Raw genomic sequence first — 21112 nt, forward strand, 5'->3', positions numbered from 1 at the left:
CATGAGTCTTTATTTTTCTACTTTAAATGAATCCCATGAAAAGAAAAACGATGCTGTTTTATTGTGAAATATGTATATTCTTGGCTTAAGTCGTAAGCAGTGACTCTGTAAAAGTTCTGTTAGCTCAACATTAAATCACTCACTGTCCTGTAATAATTGTTGATTTTATTTAATGATTGACAGAATGTTTTTTTCTTTTTTTACTGTAAGCCCATAGAAAAAATCATAAAATGTTTTGAATGGCTGTAAGGAAGGTCTTTATGAGTAGGTAAAGCTGTAAAACGTATGTAAATGCATTTTCCAAAGTCATCCAGTGGGACAGATTAGAGTCTTTGGTGGACCATGTGTTTGATATTTCTGAGCTATAGTGTTAGAGCTCCTGTTTTATCCTGCTTCAGTACAATGTCTCAAACACTTTAGTGTCACATAGTATTAGGAAATGATCTAGTCTTGTTAAAAACAAATAATAATAATAATAATAAGCGATTAACTGACAGACATTTTTAAAGATTTTTGTTTACAGCTTTATGTAAGTTATAGCAATAAATAAATAAAAACCCACATTTCCATTACTGACTTCAGATGAACTGGGGCAGCTACCAGTATTAGAGAACATATCGATCTAGAATGGGGAGAAAAATTCCTGCAGTGATAAGTGATGATGATGATTCAGTAATGAAGATTAAGACAATTTTGTAGACAATTATCAGGATGAAGATGATTAGGACGTAACCGTCGCTCAGCAGGGTTTCTTTGTCTGTGCGGATGTTAAAAGCAAACATGGCTGTTGGTGCCATCTGGTACCTTGTGGTATGCTTGGGAATTAGTCATGCTGAATATATACTGTCTCAGGGAATTTCTTTTGTCATTTTGCCATTTACATGGTCTCCAACAGTAGGTCCTAGACCGTTTTCCATCTGCATGCATTTCTCTTCTGAAGCACATTTCCAATTTCCTTTCATCTTGGGCCTGATGCTTGGGATGTCAGCACTTGTAATAGATAGAGTGTTTCATTTGGCGCTACAGATGCTGCACCCTCACACATGCATATGGCTAAGCTAAATCGCTAAGTATCTGCTAAGGTTTTCCTTGTTTCTCATACTGGAAGGGATGCTATAAAAAGCTCATCATATAATTTCACTGTGCACCACTGTTTTTAGAGACTTTTATGATACATGGTGAAAAGCAATTTCATCTTTCTGTGTGTATTTAGAATTATCATTTTATGAATATCATCTCTTTTCTGGGATTTTTTTTTCTTTTCAATTACATATGCAGATTCCCCTGCAATTTGATTCAAAGTCAGTCAAGATTTAATGGATTCCTTTTATTATCTTCCGACAAATTGCCTTTTTAGTGGGAAGAGTGTTTGCATTATTCATTTGTGAAAGAGCAAGCATTTATGAGTTCATTTAGTTTAGTTCTGGATGAGCTCAGCGACCAACAGAGGGGCTCAGAATGAGTCATCACAATGGATGATGAAGCACACTGCGTGTGATGAATCTCATCTGACCCCTGAACTCTTGTCTTGCTGTCTTGACTGTGTAGGTGATTCAGCGCAGGGAGGACGGCTCAGTCAACTTCTTCAGAGGATGGGAATCTTATCGTGAGGGATTTGGCAAGATCACCGGAGAACACTGGCTGGGTAAGTGGCTCAGGTGTGTGCGTGTGTGTGTTCCGCAATGTATGACTCATGCGCAAGACTGCCGAGGATGGTGAGCCAAGCTCGGGGGAAGGAGATTTCACACAGTATATAAATGTTGGTCATCTTGTGAGTTGACAAAAAAGTAAAAGAGAGAAAAACACTTAGTCATGTCAGGTGATGGAGCAAGATGAAAGAGACACCCAAGAAGAGGCCGACAGATAGAGATGAGTTTGACCCTTCATAGCATCAACAGAGCAGCAATAGCTGTATTACTGACAATGAAAAATGCTGCGGTAACAGAGAGAAAGAACTACAAGGATGTTTTATTGTGATAGCCACTCAGAACAACACAGGCCAAAAGACCTGCAATGCAATAACAATATTTTTGGTTTTTCATATGCCAAAACACACAACAGTGTAATTATTATTGCAGCTTTTTCAGTGGTCACCGTCTGCTTAAAACAAGTATTTTTTCAACCAGCGCCTTTTCCAAATCCTTATATTTCTCACTGGCAGCCAGGCATATTAGTCTATGCCTCCCCTTAAAACTTGACAGGCGAAAGAATGCCAACAAAAGAATTCATTCGACTGTGAAATTATCGACTTTTCCGAAGCCAAATTCTTTGCCTTCACACCACTTCTCATTAAATGTACCAAAATATTTCTTTGTGGGGAGGGGGAGTTGCGAAGGAGGATCCATGCACATCATGGTCTAAAAGCAAGTTTCTCACAAGGATGAGGGCAAATTCGTGATAGCTGACTAAATTAGAAACATTTCCGGCTGTAGAATTAAATTCTGTGGCGACATCTAATCACTTTTTTCGCAGTCATAGTCAGCGTCTTTATAGGATATCAGTAATTGCTACATGGCGTCAGCTCTTAACATCAGCCAAAGTCATTGTGAAACCTATAAAGTCTTTTTCCTATAAATCTGTGTTTTTATTAAAAAAAACAATATGTCATCCATGGAGAACAGTGACCTGCTTCGTATATTTTCTGAGTGCATCACTAATTCTGAAAAAAAAAAAAAAGGGCAGCTCATTTTAGAAAGGTTGAGCAGCCAGGTGTTAATGAGCTATCATCGTAGTAAGTGCGGGTAACCACCTCACAACAGTTTGCTCAAGTTCAGACTGGCAGAGTAAGTGGCGCTCGAAGAAATCTATTTGTGTAAAAGCACACATTCACAGTCAAGGTCATGGACGTGCTTACCACAGCTGAGATATTCTGCCATCGGCTCTCTAGATTAGAGCTCTCTTCACTCAAACGCACACACATATGCACGAAAGAGTAACACAACATAAGCATCTGTGGGCAGCTCAGCTTTTTAGGCACGCTATGTACTGTAGATTAATTGTAACGTACTGTAAATGATTTTTTTCCCTTTGTGCCGCAAATGTGGCTCGTGAATCACAAGGCCCAGAGGGTACCCAGAGTTTCTGCCCATTTGTGCTCTAAATAGAAGCGTAATTTACAAAATGAACACCATTTAGTATCAAATTCATCTTTAAATTAGCAACTGAAACCATAAACTCATAAGGAAAGCGTAGACTTCTATCGATTATGATACATGATGAGTGTCAATAAGAATTAATAACTCATAGTGTGTAAATAGGCAGCACTGCAGACCAACAACATGATATGGGCGTACGTGGTTTTAGGCACTTCACCACCTCCACGCTATGTCCTTGCTGGACATAGGAATGCTTGTGTGTGGTTCACAGCTTTTGCAGAATTTATGTGAATTAATGGAGATCTAGGTCTCTTTGCTGACCTGAGGCCATTACAAAGCGCAGCCCATAAAAAAATAAAAAAATAAACGTGGGTAGGGATCTGGTGAGATGGCACACAGTGGAAGTATAGTGGGAATATGGAAAGCTCAGGTTTTAGCAGACTGAATTTGAATGAGGCTACAAATTACTTTGAACCTTTCAGCACAGCCTTGGTCATTCAGGCTGGGCTGTTTTCTAGTCACCCCCCCCCCCCCCCCCCCCCGATCATCGATGGCAAAAATGAAAAATGGATTCATGCTCGCCTGGAGCCTAAAAAAAATCATTGCAACTCCTTCCTCCGAAACCAGCACTGCTCACAGCTACCACCCACCACCTCGGAGGTTTTGTACATTTCTCATTAGCATGAGTTTCATTGTATTTACTGAACTACTGATAGTATGATAATAGTGATACATTTTGGAAAAATTTTGGATAAATTGATATAAATATAAATATTCACCGGCCACTTAATAAGATACACCTGAAATCTCAGCCTTATTATTTCAGTAGCTGCTGATTTCCAGGGATTTTCCCACAGGACCGTCTCTGGGGTTTACAGAGAATGGTCCGAAAAATAGAAAATATCCAGTGAGCGGCAGCTCTCTGAGTAAAAATGGCTTGTTGATGCCAGAGGTCTGAAGAGAATGGCCAGGCTGCTTTAGTCTGAAAGGAAGGCAACAGTGACTAAAAATAACCACTCGTCACAACAAAGTATTCAGAACAGGTTGAAACCTTGGAGCCGATGAACAACAGCAGCAGAAGACCACACCGACTGCCGCTCCTGTCAGCTAAGAACAGAAAATATGAATCAACACTGCAAAAAACAATGGAAAAGAAATAGAAGATTGAATTGACCTCGCTTTCTGCTGCGACATTCGGATGCTAGGGTCACACTTTGGTGTAAAAACATCCATCCCGCCTTGTGTCAGCAGTTGAGGCTGGTGGTCTGGGGGATTTTTTTCTTGGCACGCAATGGGCCTCTTAGTGCCAGCTGAGCATTTTTAAGCACCGTAGCCAACCTGAGTACTTTGGCTGACAAGTGCAGACATAGAGCACCTTTGGGATGTGCCGGAATGGGAGATTCATACATGAATGTGCAGCAACTGTGTGATGCTGTCGTTTCCGTAGGACCAAAATCTCTAAGGAAGGTTTCCAGCAGCACCTTGTTGAAGGTGAGTCTGTGCCATGAAGTAGTTCTGAATGCAAAAGGTCCTTCAACCCAGTACTATGGTCACCTAGATAGACATACACTGTATATTATCATCTGTGCACCAGCATATGTGTCAATTAGTCTAACATTTTAATTTGTGTCAATCCAAAGAAAGAGTGCAACAGCCTTTTCCACTTGGGATTAGCTCTTTTTCTATTTATGACAAACTGTCATTCACACTGGTGATTTGAAACAATCTGCTAACTGAGTTTCATAATGACTGTCGAGTTTTATATTATATTATTTATGTTACATTAGCATTTGTCTCTTGATTCTGTTGTATTCTTTAAACCTTCTTTACACTGACGTCAAACATCTGTAGTTATAAAGGTACAGTTAATGTCAAAGTAAAAGATAACTAATAAAATTTATGCCTGACAGAAAAATGCTTCCCACATGTTGTGTGTATAAAGGTAAAACCAACATATTGCTGAATAAACTCCCGGAGGAGTAAGTATAAAGAGCATAAAACTGGGTCAAGCAATTCCATTGTCACAATCAAATCTATTAGACACCTGGTCGCCGATGCTGATGTAGGCTTGTCTACCTGTAATATAGGTCCTGAAACAGTTTAACGTGGTCCCAAAGGAACCAACCTAGTTTTCCAGATGGCCTATTACAATAACAGAACTTGGTCTGCAGTGTCAAACCCAGCATTAAAAGTATAGACAAACGATCTGTTGTCACAGTCATGTCTTCTCTCCTGCCTCCACTTCCTTAAAGTACACCTAGAATAATTTTAATGTTTTACTTTTTCTTTTGAACAAAGAAAATATTATATAACTTAAAAGCTGTGTAGTAGTAGCTCAGGAAGACACTTTTGCTCACATTGTTAAGGATGTGAAGGTCTAATTGGAATAAATCCCAGAATAAGCTTGCTCAGAATTACATTACATACAATCTAAACACTCCAAGTGAATGATTTAAAGTACGTAAATGAAAGCATTAACAACTTTCCAAGTGTTCTCTTACATATACATGCATCTGCATATTTTATTGTTGAAATGAGCATGAATTTGTTTTGGTTTCCTCATCTCTATTAAAGAAAACAGAAACACAACATTCTTGAGCAGTACTCATTTCATTATCCAGTGGAGCTTAAACTGCTTAATCAATGACAAAATGGAATTCTAGTTTTTGGTAACTGCCTGTAAAAACAACAGCTTTTCATTTCTTTTCATGCAACTGCTGGACTGAATTCCAGTTATCCATTTATTAATTTACAATCAGAGATGTATGTCTGTGAAGGTTCTCAGTCATCCAGGTCATCGTAGTCAAAGGAGCTTGCAAAGAAAAGCGTCTGGACTTCTTTAACTTGCTTGAAGGCATTTCACCTCTCATCCGAGAAGCTTCTTCAGAGATGTACTGTTCCTAATACAATAACAATCCCGATACCATTCAGTGCTGGCTTAATGTATCAGCTCAAGGTATCTGCAGATAATGGATAATGATCTGATATCAGTGTTGATCTGATACCAGTAAGCTGTAATAATAAGCTGTAATCCATGTAATTCAGCAGGCTTAACTTGGATATTTATTTCCTGACTTGGCAAATAAAAATATGGCAAATAAATATATCCAAGAATATAAATGTGCTAAATGCAGTATAGAAAACAACATACTATAAAACTGAGTTAAGTGGAAAGCTCATTTTCACCAATATCCTATACCACAGCGTTTAGAGTTCATGATCAGTCCATTAGCCAATTCAAATATAAAATCGGTGCACCCCAATTTAAAATAGATGTTCATTCCTTTTATACTGCAACCCCTTTGCAGCTTATATTTCACTAATCAGTGCACATTTAAATGTCCCTGCAAGAATAATCTGTAAAGCAAGAGGCATCTCTAAGAAGACACTAATCTGATGTGGCAGCTGGTACACAGAACCATCTGAAAAGTTGTGCAGAGCTGCTTGAATAAGAGCAGGCACACAGCGGGCCATTTGGCCAAAAGTCCATTTACAGTATCACTGTCTACCGCAAGCTGATAAAAAACCAACCACGTCAATGTACCACAAGGCACAGCGTGACAAAGAGAAAACAAAAATAAAACCACAGTTAGGATTTCATTAGATTACTTTTTAGCATGTTAGATTGCATACAACTGACACTAGCAGGATTTTATTTATTTATTTTTCATTCTTATTTCAGAAAATGTAACTTTGGATGGTTAGTGGTTTGATACCAGCTCCTCCAGTTTTCATGCTTAAGTCTTCATAGGCAATCCCAAATTTCCCCTCATTTACTAATAGGATTAAAAGAAAAAGAATATATATAAAAGTCAATTTACCTTTAACAGTTGATTAGATAAACAATCTGCCTTTTATCAGATTTAAGAAGATGCTGATTGGTCCAACCCAACTGTGGCTTTCCTCGTGAATACAGCTCTGAGAATCCAGCTGCTTTGTCATGTAAAGAAACTGGCAATTATAAAATCACAAACTGCATGATGCAGAAACTTGTACTGCTCTGTGATTTTCAACATTTCTGAGGGGCAGAAATACATCAGGAGATGCAGTCCTCTGTTTGAGACTTGGACCTGTATGATACCTGCTTGCCTTGGCTTTATACTTCAAGGAGTGTGTATTAAGAGAAGATAGAATCAGCTTTTATATGAGAAAAAGTCGGTTTTATTGATATAACAATGTAAAATCAAATCTGTTGCCCTCACTGTTAAGCTCTTTCCATTAACGTTAAGCCATTTTATCCACCGCAGGAGTTTTTCCCTGTTATTTTGGCGAGTGTTTACATCCTGCCACAAGCTGATGTGAGTGCTGCACTGCAGTGTGTGGCTGCCCAGATAGCCAGTATGAAGAAGAAACCAAAACTCTCTTCTCATTATTTCAGGGGATTTTAACAGAGCAAATTTCAGCAAAGAACTGCACAAATCCACACAGTATATGAAGAATCCCACTGGGCAACCTACTGTCACGGAGTATTAAAGGATGTATACTGCCCTGTTCTTCAGCAGCTTTTAGACCCTCTCATCACTCATCTTCTTTCGGCTCACAGGCAAAAGATAAAGTCTGCAAAGCCTACAGTAAATACAGTGGGGAAATGGGTCTGATGAAGCTTAGTGGGCATGCAAAAGATGCACCGCTGATTAACTAAAAAATCAAAGCTCGTACCTCTTCCTGGCACCAAGCCATTCAACTGCACAACTTACAGCTCCAGCTAATTTTACTTCACGTGTCCTTGTGGTGACCAACTAGCTCCAGTCACAGCTCTGCAGCAAAAATAATCAAATACTCAAATTCTTTCTCCAAATTGTTCTATGGGCCTGCCACACACATGTAATCCTGCATCACAGGGTCCTGCCTCACATCTGTAGTACAAGTCGGTGTAAAGCACATCACAAGCCCTGTGCCGGGTTCACTTATCTTCTAGGTTTTAAAAAAAGTTGACTACTTAGGCAATGCTTAGAGCACTGTTCATAATTTTTATGCATCAGTCCCAGTTCTTGTCCTGGCACTCCCACTGCTTAAAATTCACTCCCGCAGCTTGCACACAATGTTCCACTTCAACCTTTGGATCACAAACTTCCATAACCCCCCCCCCCCCCCCTCCCCAAAAAAAAACAGGATGGAGTGAAGAGAAAGTAGGGAAACTTGCATCCAGTTCTGGCATTCTCCAGGGATGTGTGTTCTCCTCACTGCTCTTTTCAGTGACTACAACTGTGGGCACACTGGTCTTATCTGAGACTCAGCTTTCACCACAGCCTTCATACTTCACACTGTGGCTGCCATGAAAATTTCTCGGTTTAGACCAAGCTGTTCTAGAGGGGACTGTTTACACACTCCTACATTGGCCTTGTCCCATTGGATTTCCAAGCATTGCAGCCCACCCACACAGATGCACCGTGCTGCTCCTTCCTTTTTTTTCCTGCGGAGATGCTGATCGCTGTCACCGCTGTCACAATACCCGCTTTCTGGCAAAAATCTGTCTGCCCCATCCTGCAGGGAGCACATTTAGCCCTTATAGATTGTTTTAACCCTCTGATGCATAGTGGTCACTGGAGTGGACAGCTACTAAAACGTACATATCTCTTTAATGCATTGGTTTCTATGGTGGAACTGCATATTAGCCTCTAGAGTGCTCTCTGCTGCCATGCTCCATTGAGGTCAATTCAGTGTTCAGTTAGTGCAACTGCAAGTAAATTTCCTCTGAATCAAAGATGGCAGACAAACTGTCACCCCTGCCGACCACTGCTGGCATATCCTGTCAATCCTTCTATGCTAAAAGAGCCCAACAGGTAAAAAAAATATGATGATATGCAGTAACATCTAGGGAAGGATATTATCTGTTTGGAATAAGAAATTGTTATGTCTAATATGTAGAAAACTACAATTAACCATGTGTCCACTGTAGTGGACATCATGCATTACCCACTATATTTTTTTAACATAAGTCATAAATTGTCTCACTGTTTTTTGGGACTGTTTTGGTTATAATTAAGCATATAATTGTTACATTTATAAGCTACTCATTTAAAATATATATTTCTGTGCCGATCAGCTGTAGTTTGAGTTACTATAATAATTATTTTATCATATTTTGTAGACTTCAAATGCAGCAAAGAATAAGGCAGCGTACAGAATAGTCCAGGAAATTCCATCCAGCTCCAGTGATGATGATTTCATTGATGAGTGCAGTGATGAGGAGTTCAGTGATAAGTCCAGTGATGATGAGAGTGGCTGCCAGAGCAGAACAGAGACATAGGAACTACGGATGATGAAGACACAGACAGTCAGGATGCAGAAAGTGAGAACGATGAGGGGCAGGATGAAGAGGAAGGTCAGTATGATCAGGGAGCTGTGGGAGATGGGTACATGGCACCTGACCATACTCAAGCCCGCAAAAATATTTGGAAAGTCCAAGACAATGACTTGGTTGGAGACTTGCCTCCTTTTCTAGGAGAGTGGAAATTGAATGTGGAGGGGAAGGATCCCATAGATTTCTTCAGACATCTGTTTCCAGCAGATCTAATTGATAATATAACATACAACACCAACTTGTATGGGAAAGAACTGTCAGTAACAAGAGAAGAGATTCTCCCTCCAGCAATGCAAAAGAGGAAGACCCAGTGGGACCCCACAACCCGTGAAGTGGAGAGCAGTCACCAAAGTAGCCTGTGAGGTCAGGTTTGCCACAGGATATCACTGGCCCCAACTGACCGAGGTGAAAAATGCAAACAGGTGCCATGATGTTGTGTGCACACGGAAGACCAAATACATCTGCATGCAATGCTGTGTGCCATTGTGCCCTGGATGCGTTGCAAACTTTCGCACAGCCTAGGTGTGATGAACATAGAACTGTTTGGAGATGCAGAGACTAAGATGTCAGTTTGTGTTTTCTTCCAGCATGCTACTAAGGGCTTGGTAATACTGTCCTGCATCGTTATAGAACTGTGTAGACTCAAAAATGTTTCTCTTGTTGGAGATAGTTTGCCATATTCAGGTGTAGGATTCATAGCTAGGACTGTTGATTGGTTTTGTTATTTACGTCTAAACATTGGGGCCTTATGAGTTGAAAGTTCCAAAAAAATTGCTGAGATGTTTTTCAAAGGATACAAGCAAACAAGTGTTTGTATATTTACAATAGAACACAAGGTAATTAATTTTTACAGTAAATTCACAGTATTTCATGCTAAGTGCTCAGGCGCATGTAGTCCACTGGAGTGGACAAGTTTATAACTTTATAAAAAAACATATTTTTGAAAAAAAAAGAGTTAAACATTTTTTTTCATGTCCTGAGAAGAATAAAAGCACTTAAGAAAAAAATCTTGACCAAGGCTTTCATAAATCCAAGACAAAAATGTTAATGCAGTTACTCAGCTGTTTAATAAGCCAGCTGTAGAAGCTGTGAGCTGAAAATAAGCTTTATTAAATTCCTTCTTTATAAAAAAAGAAAAAAACAGCTTCAGCCTCAGGCTGTTCGAACTAAAAGTGGATGGTAATGTTATGGATCGTGTCCTTGTTTCTCTGACAATTTATGTCATATCTTATAACAAGAGATGCAAATCAGAGTCTGCAAAGCTAGAATTTAGAGCAGGAATTATTACTGTGTGATATTATTTCACATAAATTTTGGCTTAGGGATTAAAATGGTTACTCATGTTGAAATAGAATGTAGGGGTCTGACTGTGCAACTATTATACACAATACGGACCAAAGTACTGAACCTCCTACACAATACACCTACAGGAGCTGGTCGGCCTTATAAAGCCATGCCATGAAGCTCCCAGCACAGTTTTTGTGCTGATGTTAATGTCAGAGCAGATGTAGAAAGAAAAGTGATGTACAGCAGTGATGTGATGCAGCACTGGGGTTCCTAAACACACTACTTGGAGTCGATTGTAGTTTTATTGTTATGTAGGGAGGAAATTTAATGAACTATCGTCCACGCTAAAATTCAGTGAGCGCTTTACAATGACCCATTCTTTCACGTACGAGATCAGAAGACTTTGAAGACTAAAGGCAAAATATAGGGGGGTTTCATTTGCAGCAAATTTATGAAAATCTAGGAGGAAATGAGGCAAAATGTCAACAATTTAATAAAAAAGAATGAATTATAATAATATTAAGATACAAATCAATGCTATTTGCACTTTTAAAAAGATGTCTGAAAAGAAATGTTTTCAGAAATTCGAGGATTGCACTTTGTAGCCTCAGCTGAGATTTTTATTATTATCTTTAAGCACCACTAAATTTGTTTATTCCAAGTATTCTATGAGCCTTTATTTCCTAAGCACGCCCAGAGAATGTCACATCATTTTTGCGATGGTCCCCAGCAGCGCGAGCGTAGAATTTAATAAGACCCATGCATCTCGACTGCTCTGCCTGGAAGTCGTCCTTTATTCGAAGAGTGCCTTGTTGTGATCTAACATTCCTTGGTTGCCTACCTCAAGATACACTTACAGCAGCCACTGGGAAGAAATTTAAAAAAAAAATAAAGTCTTTTTTTCCTCCTCTACAGTCCTTTCTTCTGTCTGTCACTAAAATTGCACGCAATTCGAAAATTGTGTGAACCACTTTACATATTGCTCACCTTTAACGAGTGGGGCACATGCAAGTGCTGTAATTGAACTCTTATGATCAAGCAATAGATGTTTGTTACATATATATAAAGCTGCATTCTAGTGCCTCTCAAAAAACAGAAAATTCTTTTGCCTAGTTTAATTAAAAAAGTAAACTTCAACATATCTCATATTCATCGCATGTAGAGTAAAAAAAAAAATTCAAACCTTTTTTTTGTTTGAATTTTGATGATGATTGTGGCTTAGTGCTCATTAAAATCGGAAATCCAGTATCTCAAAATATTTCATGAGGGTGAGAAAATTACTATTCAAACAGTACTAATACTATTTATCTCTCGGTCTAGTTCAGTGCACACAGCCACAATCACGGGGAAGACTGCTGACTTGACAGTTGTCCAGATCACAGTCATAGACAAGTAAGCCACAGAAAGTTCATATTCAATGTAATGTAAAGATAACTGGAAGCTGATGAAAGGGAAGTGGATGGTCAGGACATTTTTATCTTTGAGAACTTGGGAGAGCTTTACAATGACTGCATTGAGGGTGGTGTCAGAGCATCAAAAGCTACCCCACACAGAGTTCAGGAGCTGGCTAAAACTGTTATATAGCTATTATCAGCCCACTCCAGAAACAGACATTCTTAGGGATAAGGACAAGAAAAGAAAACTTGACTGTTTTCCATTTGGAAATCAAGGTGTCTGTAGGAATAGTGGCGAAGCATTGTACATGGCAGCGAATACTTTTACCACAGACTCTTAAGCACATATGCCCAAGACACAAAACAAGGAATTTATAGACACACTGTTCACACACATTCAAGCATGAATGCAAGAATTGGGGAGCATGATTCACACGGTTAAAGTATTGTATGTCACAATACACCCATTATATTCAGTGCACATCTTCACTTTTTCTACCTACAGTATGTCCCTGTTTTTTTTTTCATTCCTCCTCATCTTTTTTCTTTCCCACACATTCGTGCATAAGCACGTCCTTACACACAGTTATCCTCCACAGCGCGCATGTATCACAATGCTGCATCCTGAAGCTTGTATTTATATTCTCATCACCCAGTAGAAAATCTAAAGGAGGACTGTATCAACAAAGAGAGCACAGCTCAAAGAACACCACTATTCCCATGAGGATGACAGCTCATTTTGCTCTTTGTGTGTGTGTGTGTGTGTGTGTGTGTGTGTGTGTGTGTGTGTGTGTGTGTGTGTGTGTGTGTGCGCGCGCGTACTTTTTCCCCCACCCATCATTTTGACTGTGGACAGTTTCTTGCTGTTGCAATAAGCCAGGGAAGTTTTCATGGGTTTGAACAAACATTTGATCAACTAATAGGGACAAGTTATAAAGCTGGCCCTTTTCTTTACTTTGCACAACGCTGCAGTCCAAGACGGAACTGGAAAGGTCAGGCAGACAGCAACTCCAATTACACTACAAGTAGACCTGTTCTGAGAGAAGCTATGAACCCAGATAAAAACAATTGCAGTAGATCGTTTCTTCAACTCTGACAATCTGTCAAACACTCCAGTCATGTGGTCCTGCATCTTCTCTCAGCAGTGGTAGGGCTACTGACAGCAGCAAGGTCAGGGGTCAGTATCTCCTGCTGCCCACCAGTTAGTGGACAAAGGAGGATGGATTGCTGATTGATTGTGCTCTGGAAGATTTATTGCTCCAGTCTTTAACGGATACGCGACGCCTTAACCTCATTTGAAGTGAAGGGATTTTGGCTGGACACCCTACTGTGCCCATGCTCATGAAGCAGATTATATATTTAGACATTAAAGGAGTTAGAAAGATAGTAAGGTTGAAAAAATGTACATATAGGTGTTGAAATAACCAGAAAAGAAAACAAGCGTCGATCAGAACAGCTCACAGTGGAGGAAGAGAAGAAAGCAGTGGTTAAGGAGGAAAATCCAGTGGGTTGTGAAGATGAAAGAGACGTATAAAGGGAATTAAAAGAGAGACTAAAGCTGAAAACTAAGAAAAGTTAGATCAGATTTTTTTTTCTTTATAATGAACAAAGTTAATATTTGACTGCTCCCAGAATTTCACCCCTATACGAATGCATATTCTTGCCAGGGGTGTTGCATTGCACAAGTAAAATACGCATACATGCATAAACATAATGTGCATAAGAAGACGATTTGAAACTACTGTACCTTACAGGAAGGTTGCCGCTTAGAGAAACTCTCTAGAAGGCTCTACACAGTCTACCCCTGAACTCTCACTGTTCCCGTTAGAGGGAATAAATAGCCTCATTATTCCACCAGGCGCTCACCATCCATCCCCCATGTGTCGCTTCCATTGTTTCTAAAAAAACTCCTTTTGCATAGCTGTGAAAACTCTTCATTCTCTCTGCTTCGCACAATAGCCCCCATAACCATACTGTATGAATGATTGGACATTAAAAATGTTATATATAATTTGCCATTTGTCTTTTCTATAATGCAGAACTCGTCGCTAGATGATTTGTTCTGCCTGAGGAGGCAAATCTTAAATTCAGAAGCCTGCGTTATTTACAGCAGGTGACATTTAATCCTCCAGTCTCCACTAAGAAACAAGTTGCCAGTTTATATATAAGAATATATTAGTGGGATTTTTTTGAAGACAACTATGAGGTAGTTAGCTGTTAACCTTTCTGTGGTTCATTAATCAAACACTATTGTGTTTTGTTTTTTTAGTGTATTTTTTATATAAAGAAATAAAATTTTGTTTGCATGCCATTAAACGATAATAAGCACAGTGAATCCATTTATCACTCCCACCTTTGGGTAAATACTCCCACCTTATAAACACGGTATGTTGTTCTTCTGTAATTATTGTTAAAAGCCCGTAGCTTGTAGCGTCATCATTAAATATACCGACACCGATCGATTCATTTAACAACGCTGAAAACACAAACAAATTATTTTCACATGCGGGGATCACTCATTATTTAGCTGAGGTGTTCTTTGACTTAGGGTGTGCCTTGCATACTGCCAAGTCTTTAAAAGCAAAACAAAAAAAACATCTAACCTGGCCCATCATACAGTTGTTACTCCCAGATTTGTTCCCACAACAGTAATTTACTGAACAGTCTGAGGAACCTTTACTCTTAATTTCCCCAGATCCTAATGTCATCTTTGTCTTTTCCCGATCAGCCCAGATTCACACTTTATCATTAAAGAGTCAGGCATTTGGAATTATGCAGAGTAATGCTAATTCTATATCCACTAAGTCTTTCGCAACAACATACGCATTAGAATTCTTACTTTGATCACGTATGGATGAAGCCGAGTGTTTTTTTCAGTGCATTGTGCAGCTCTTTACCTCCAGTATCTGCCCACCAGCAGTGGGTCTGTGTTTTTTACTGCCATTGGCTTTCTACCCTGCAGATTTCCTCCCTCCAGCCGTACCCGCTAGTAATTATATTCCAGAAAACCATTTCATGAGTTAGTACAACCACGGCAGTTTGCTAACACTATATTTAATTCCTCACTGTGACACATTGTACAATTTTAAGAGTGTTTCTGCAACAGTGTTTCATACAGTTGCTGCCATAATAATTGGCTCCATATGAAAGGGGCTTTATAAAGTACATGTATTACTTTGGTCCCTAACTATTCACTTAACACTCGGAAAGAAGAGCATAAAGCCTTGGAAAGGTACAATACACTTAAAATGCATATACTGCGCTAGATAAATGATGTCTGTCTCAGGTCATTGACTTGTGTCTTTTAGTGTGGGTGTGTGGAAGCTCTGTTTTGCCTCCTTCGTAGCCTTCAGTGTGCTCATTGAACTGACTTACATTAATCTCTTTCAACCAAGATGTTGCGTTTCAGATCAATGTTTCTCTCTCAGTATTTAAGCTGTACATCTCTCTGTAGATCCTTGTCCTTTGGAATTACAAATCATTTAATTCATACTCAGATATTTGATACTACTCACTTTTATATGTATGTGATGAGCATGTGTTTCTTGAAACCTCAATTCTAGCTACTCTGCATTTCTTGGAACACACCACTTAGACTACATCTTGCAGTCTACTAGGAAATCTACTACATTTGCATTTGTGCGCTAAATGCATTTCAATCAGGGGCGGAGCGTGGGGGTGGCTTACGGGGCTTAAGCCCGGGTTGTTTTGTCAGAAGCCCGGGGTATTTTGGAGTGTAATTTTTTCATAGTTAGATGCCTGGCTGACAACTGTATAAAACAAAAAGTACACACAATATTCGAAGCACATAGTGCACACTGTGGGAATTTACGACTGTGCGTGAATCCCCCCCTGATATTGGTATGATCCAAGCTCAGGCACTAAGCGACTGAGCGAGGGGGCGGGGCAGCTGCTGCCCGTGAGTGCGCTGTTGGAGAGACGGAGCCAGCCATACTAAGGAGAGCTTAAGTTTGACCAGGTACCAAAGCAAATCATTCGTACCGTATAAATAATGTAAATATGACGGTGCGTCACGAAAGATTGATATGAAACTGATCACTTGACCAATATTACGTTACTTGCTCTTCAAGTGAATCAACAAATGGCAAAATGAAAAGCCGAACAAATGCTATTTTTTTTAGAGAGTCTTAGCTTACGTGTGTTTATTTCATATTTTCAGTTCTTACCCTCCCCGACTAAATCGGTTTCAGTTATGTACTGAAATATAAGAATGGACATTCGAGGGTTCTTTCAAAGAAAAAACTCAGGTAAATGTTATTTTATATATTATGCTTTGTATGTTGTTCAGTATATTTCTATGCAAAACAAGAGGGATTTCAGTACACAGCAGGATATTCACATTTGTAACCAGATATTTACATACACTTTAGGGAGAAAACATAAAACATTTTTACTGTACAACATCAATTTAGAGTAAATTTTTGTTTTAGATAAATATTGAAATATATTTTGAATTAGTTAAATTTCAGAATAAAGAGAGACAGAGCTATTTTTATCACTTTCATCAAATTTAGGAGTACATGTACACTAAATTTATTGTTAATTAATAAGAAAACTCCAGACGATTCCATTCTGAGCTGAAGAAGCTTCTGATAGGTTAGTAGAGTCCATGTGAGTAAATTGGTGGCACAGCTGTGGATGCATATAAGGCAAAACACAGAGCCTGTTTCTGTGACATGGGAAAATCAAGAGATATCAACCAAAACACCAGGAAAAGAACTGTGGAGCTCCATAAATGTGGCTCAAGTTTGAATACAATTTGGTGCCATTTGCAATTAAGAAATACAGATAGTTTCTCTCTTTACTCTTAAAGTTAACAAATATGTTTTTATATTTATCAATCTAAAAAAATAAACATTTAGTCTGATTTGATGTTACAATTAAAAAAGTGTTTTTATCTGAAGAGTAAATATCTGGTTTCAACTGTATATTTGATGATTGTCAGCACAAAGAGGGAGAGAGAGGAGAACGAGGACAGAACAGATGAACAAGAGCAGGTGAGACACACATGTTAGTCAAATGGTTGTTTACCAAAAGTATCACCGTATCATAGGTCCTCATGTATCTCGTACCTAGTGTTTCTTTTTAGGTTTGTTATTTTTCAAATTCTGTATTTATTAAGTTCTGCAGGCTTGTTTGCACAACAAGGCTAAATAATTATATAAACTTTTCTCAATCTAAATAGTGGACTTTGGTAGAATTAAAAAATAAGTGTAGTGCAGGTCTATGATGATTTTTAGTGCTATCATCTAGTTCTGATTCTGGTTCTGTCTTGGTTAAGTCCTCAGTAGTCCTGATTTTGAACTGTTGTAGTCCTGTTTTAATTCTGGATCAGTTCTGGGTCTGGTTGAATTGGGGTTTAGTCCTCGTGTCTTGATACAGCCCTGACCTTGTTCTGCCTTGCTGCTTAATTAAAAAACTAGTTTAAGGTGTCCTGCACATGTGATATATATTTTTCCCTATATGAAGTCATTCTTTTTTGAACAGAGCCTATTAATCTTTTAGTCATTTCTACACCCCCCCCCCCCCCCCCCCCCCAAAAAAAAAAAAAAAAAAATCCCACATGCATACTACTCTTTGGGCTAAGCCCCGGGTGTTTCAAATGTCTGGCTCCGCCTCTGATTTCAATGCATGTTGATTAATGTGGCAGCACAAGCTAGAGAGTGCAGTTCAACCCAGGGGATCTGATTAAGATTACTCTGGAACCCAGCTGCCTGAAAATACAGTGAAATATCATATGATACCATATCCCATATGACAAAGGGAAATAAAGACTACAATCCCCTGCAATCTATTATTTAAAACACTTGTAAGTGTTTTCAGTTAAAGCTCCTCCAATACTGCGTTCATATTCAATCAATTATTCAAGAGTATGATTCCTCTTCAGTGAGTCTGACATAGTGATGTTGGCTGTCCGGGGAACCAGTCAGCCAAGCAACCGAGGCCTTGCCAATCACTCCTGACGCTGACACAATGATGCTTTGGCCTCCAGCTCTGCCTGTGCTTCCTTCAGGAGGGTACACTGTCTCTGATTGGTGCAGCTGTACCCTGGCAGACACTCCATCTGCACAAGATTGCAGTGCTGAAGTGGAGATAGCTGCAATTTGGAGCAATTCTCCCAGTAATTTCGATATGTATGAGGACGATAGCTATTCGAGCTCCTCTCCACAAGACCCAGGTACTTTATTTGAAGCCTCTCTTTACCAGCCTACAGGTATATTGCTCCACCTCTCTACTTGTGCTGGTACCAGAGTCTGGTGTGGTCCATGCAGCACAGAAGGATCTTTAAAAGGGGAAAGGGATTTTTTACCTTCCAGTTGATGTACAATCTTTATGAGCAGAATCTGCTCATAAAAGAATGTCGAACGAGCACAGATGGGACGATTGAAAATTTTATTGAGGAATTACTGAATAGATCCCCTTAATGACAGTGACGGAAAGGTCTTTGAGGACCCAGCTTCTCACCATATAATTCCATTTCCAATTTTGTTTCATGCAATAATTCATTTCATCATTTGTCTTGCTTTTCTTGAGGGCTTTCAATTAAAAAGCACATAACAGCTTTCGAGTACACATAGCCGTGCGTCATTGTTCATGCCTGGTCAGACATTAGACAACAGAACAACATATAGATTAACAATTTATGAATTCAAGCACTGCTTCAACTCCTCTGAGCCAAGATAAGCACACACTTCTGCAGGGTCTCATCCTCGCTTTGCGCTTGTGCATTGTGAACAAGAGTCTAAATAAGGGAGGAGGCTATGGTAACTGTGAAGAGTAGGTTTCTCTCACTGAATTAAACATATGTCAGACAGTCTAGTGCTACTTTAGACAGTAAGGGTTCCTGTCTCGTTGAGAATCTCTCGATTGTCATTATCTCATCATTAACCGAGAACATTCTTGGGAATATTCTGCATCTATAGCACTTTTGTAGGTCAGTATCGGTCATTATGCAAACTTCCTTTAAAATACCTCAATTTGGCTTCTGTTTTAGCCTTCATTTTCAATTAGGCAGGGATTTTTTCTTTTTTTATTTGCTTAACGGTCAGAAAAAAAATCTTTCTGTCCATATGACAACTGAGTGCACTGACTTCTTGAAAAGTCAAAGATTTCTAATGGCGCCTGGTGCTTAATTAGCGGTGACCTTTCAGCAACCTCATTACAACCAAACAGTGCTGGAGGGTCTGAAGATGTGTTGCCCTGTTGGACACTTTCCCTCTCAAGCCTCTCATTACTTTGACCTTGGAATCAGAGAGATGCTTTGCACAGTGCCCATGCTTAGCCCAGAATTGTGTCATGTGCATCTGATCAAAGCTTTCATTTCAGTGGCGTTTCAGTAATCTACTCCATGCAGTTCATGCTTTGCTGAATAAGAACCCTCTCTCCCTCCCCGTTACGCTTTCAGACGCTTTTTCTTCTTCTTATCTAATACAATCTTTCTCCCTAGTTGGATTTCCTCCTATTCATTCTCTGGGCTTTAAAGGGACATATCTGGTCTTTAAGTCTGATGTCACTAGCCGTGTCTGGGCCTAAACTCCGCTCCAGGTCCATATATCAAACGATCACTATGGCATTACTGAGAGTTGAAAAACTGTCTAAAGTCTTTCATCTTTAATAAAATGATCAGCGTTCTGTTCTACCAAGTGTAACAATTGAGTTTAACATCCAGGCATCCATGAAAACGGAATTTATGACATTTAACGGAGTTAGAAGTTAGCAGGGAGTTAGCTCGCTAGCTTCTATCTAAATACAATATAGCATGTCCTGACTGCGGGGTTTTGGAAACAAATTAAAACGTACAGCTCTGTTATCACTTCCAACATAAATGAAGACAGAAAACTAAACAGCAGTGACGTTTGTAGGGTTACTGAAGTTTGGCTAGCTGGTATATAATGATGTGCTACGTGACCGCTAGCGACACAGCTATGTTAGCATAATATAAACATAATATAATATAATAATAATATGTTTAATAATATGTTAACGTGAGTGTTCTCGGTGGTCAGGAACAAATGTAATCGCATGGCAGGATGCTGTAAAAGGACCAAACTTCAACCAGGAGAACAACTGAGATAATCCATCCACAATACGAGGTTAGTCATTCATATACTGCTGCATGGGCTGGGCTGTAGTTACATCCTAAGGTTTTAAAAACTGAGCTTAAATAAATGATTAGTGGTAATAAAAGCCGAGGGAGGTCAACAGTGATCACTGACTGTTTTAGGAGCTTTTTGAGATTAAATAGAAGAAAATACAAAACATTAAACGTGTTAACAACACAAAAGCCATATTAAACGCAGACTACTTTAGGCCCGGAAGTAGGATTCGTCACGTCATCACTTAAAGACCGGATATCTGTATAATTATATAATAAATAATAAAGATCATTTTGGCAGCATAATCCAAAACTGACAGTTTACAGATATATGGTATGGTATGTGTCGGGGGGGGGCACATGGGTGGAAAACGGGGTAAGCTTCCCTAGAAGGATCCTAAATAAGAACAAATCAAGGTCAATTTTCAATAAATTTTCAAAGAGCTCACATTTCCTTTGAATGTACAAGTAAGAAGGACAATAGCTGCTGATATAACTGGAAATATTGTATATTAAAATAAACAATTAACAAAGTCCTTTACATTCATATACCCATATTGTATGGTAGTGAAGTTAAAAATTAAACTACAACAGTAGTATATTATAGTAAATTACATTTAAGCTCACTTTTAAAGCTCAGAGGAAGGGATTTTTTGGTCTTGCTTAATTTTGAAGTTAACAGTTTCAAACTTTGTAAAGCATAGTTTCAATCTGATTTGATTTTGAAGCTCAACTCACTAATTCCAAACTTCATAAATGTTGTGCTCAGAGCATTAAATGTCATTTCAAGCTGTATAAATTTACAGCTTTTGATTGTTAAACTGTTTTGCTTAATTTACTTTTGAAATACCAAATCAAACCTGATAGCGTAAGTTAAAATCACAAGTTATCCATTTCAAAATTGATGTTACTTTGT

At 38.9% G+C, this 21112-nt stretch overlaps 1 protein-coding gene and 1 pseudogene across 2 annotated transcripts in view; both read left to right on the top strand.

Annotated features, from left to right (window-relative positions):
• Window positions 1–21112, top strand: part of fibcd1b (fibrinogen C domain containing 1b) — a 123336-nt gene that overhangs the window by 84272 nt on the left and 17952 nt on the right. For both annotated transcript variants that reach the window (XM_085414279.1, XM_085414280.1), the window contains one exon: window positions 1549–1645. In XM_085414279.1, the coding sequence (XP_085270405.1) occupies window positions 1549–1645 (97 nt within the window). The remainder of the gene's footprint in view (window positions 1–1548; window positions 1646–21112) is intronic.
• On the top strand, window positions 8623–10264 carry LOC146666329 (uncharacterized; annotated as a pseudogene).

The sequence above is a fragment of the Rhamphochromis longiceps genome, linkage group LG7 (genome assembly GCF_057381845.1).
Source record: "Rhamphochromis longiceps isolate RC_006_pf linkage group LG7, R_longiceps_female_GT1.1, whole genome shotgun sequence".
In the NCBI taxonomy this organism is placed as follows: domain Eukaryota; kingdom Metazoa; phylum Chordata; class Actinopteri; order Cichliformes; family Cichlidae; genus Rhamphochromis; species Rhamphochromis longiceps.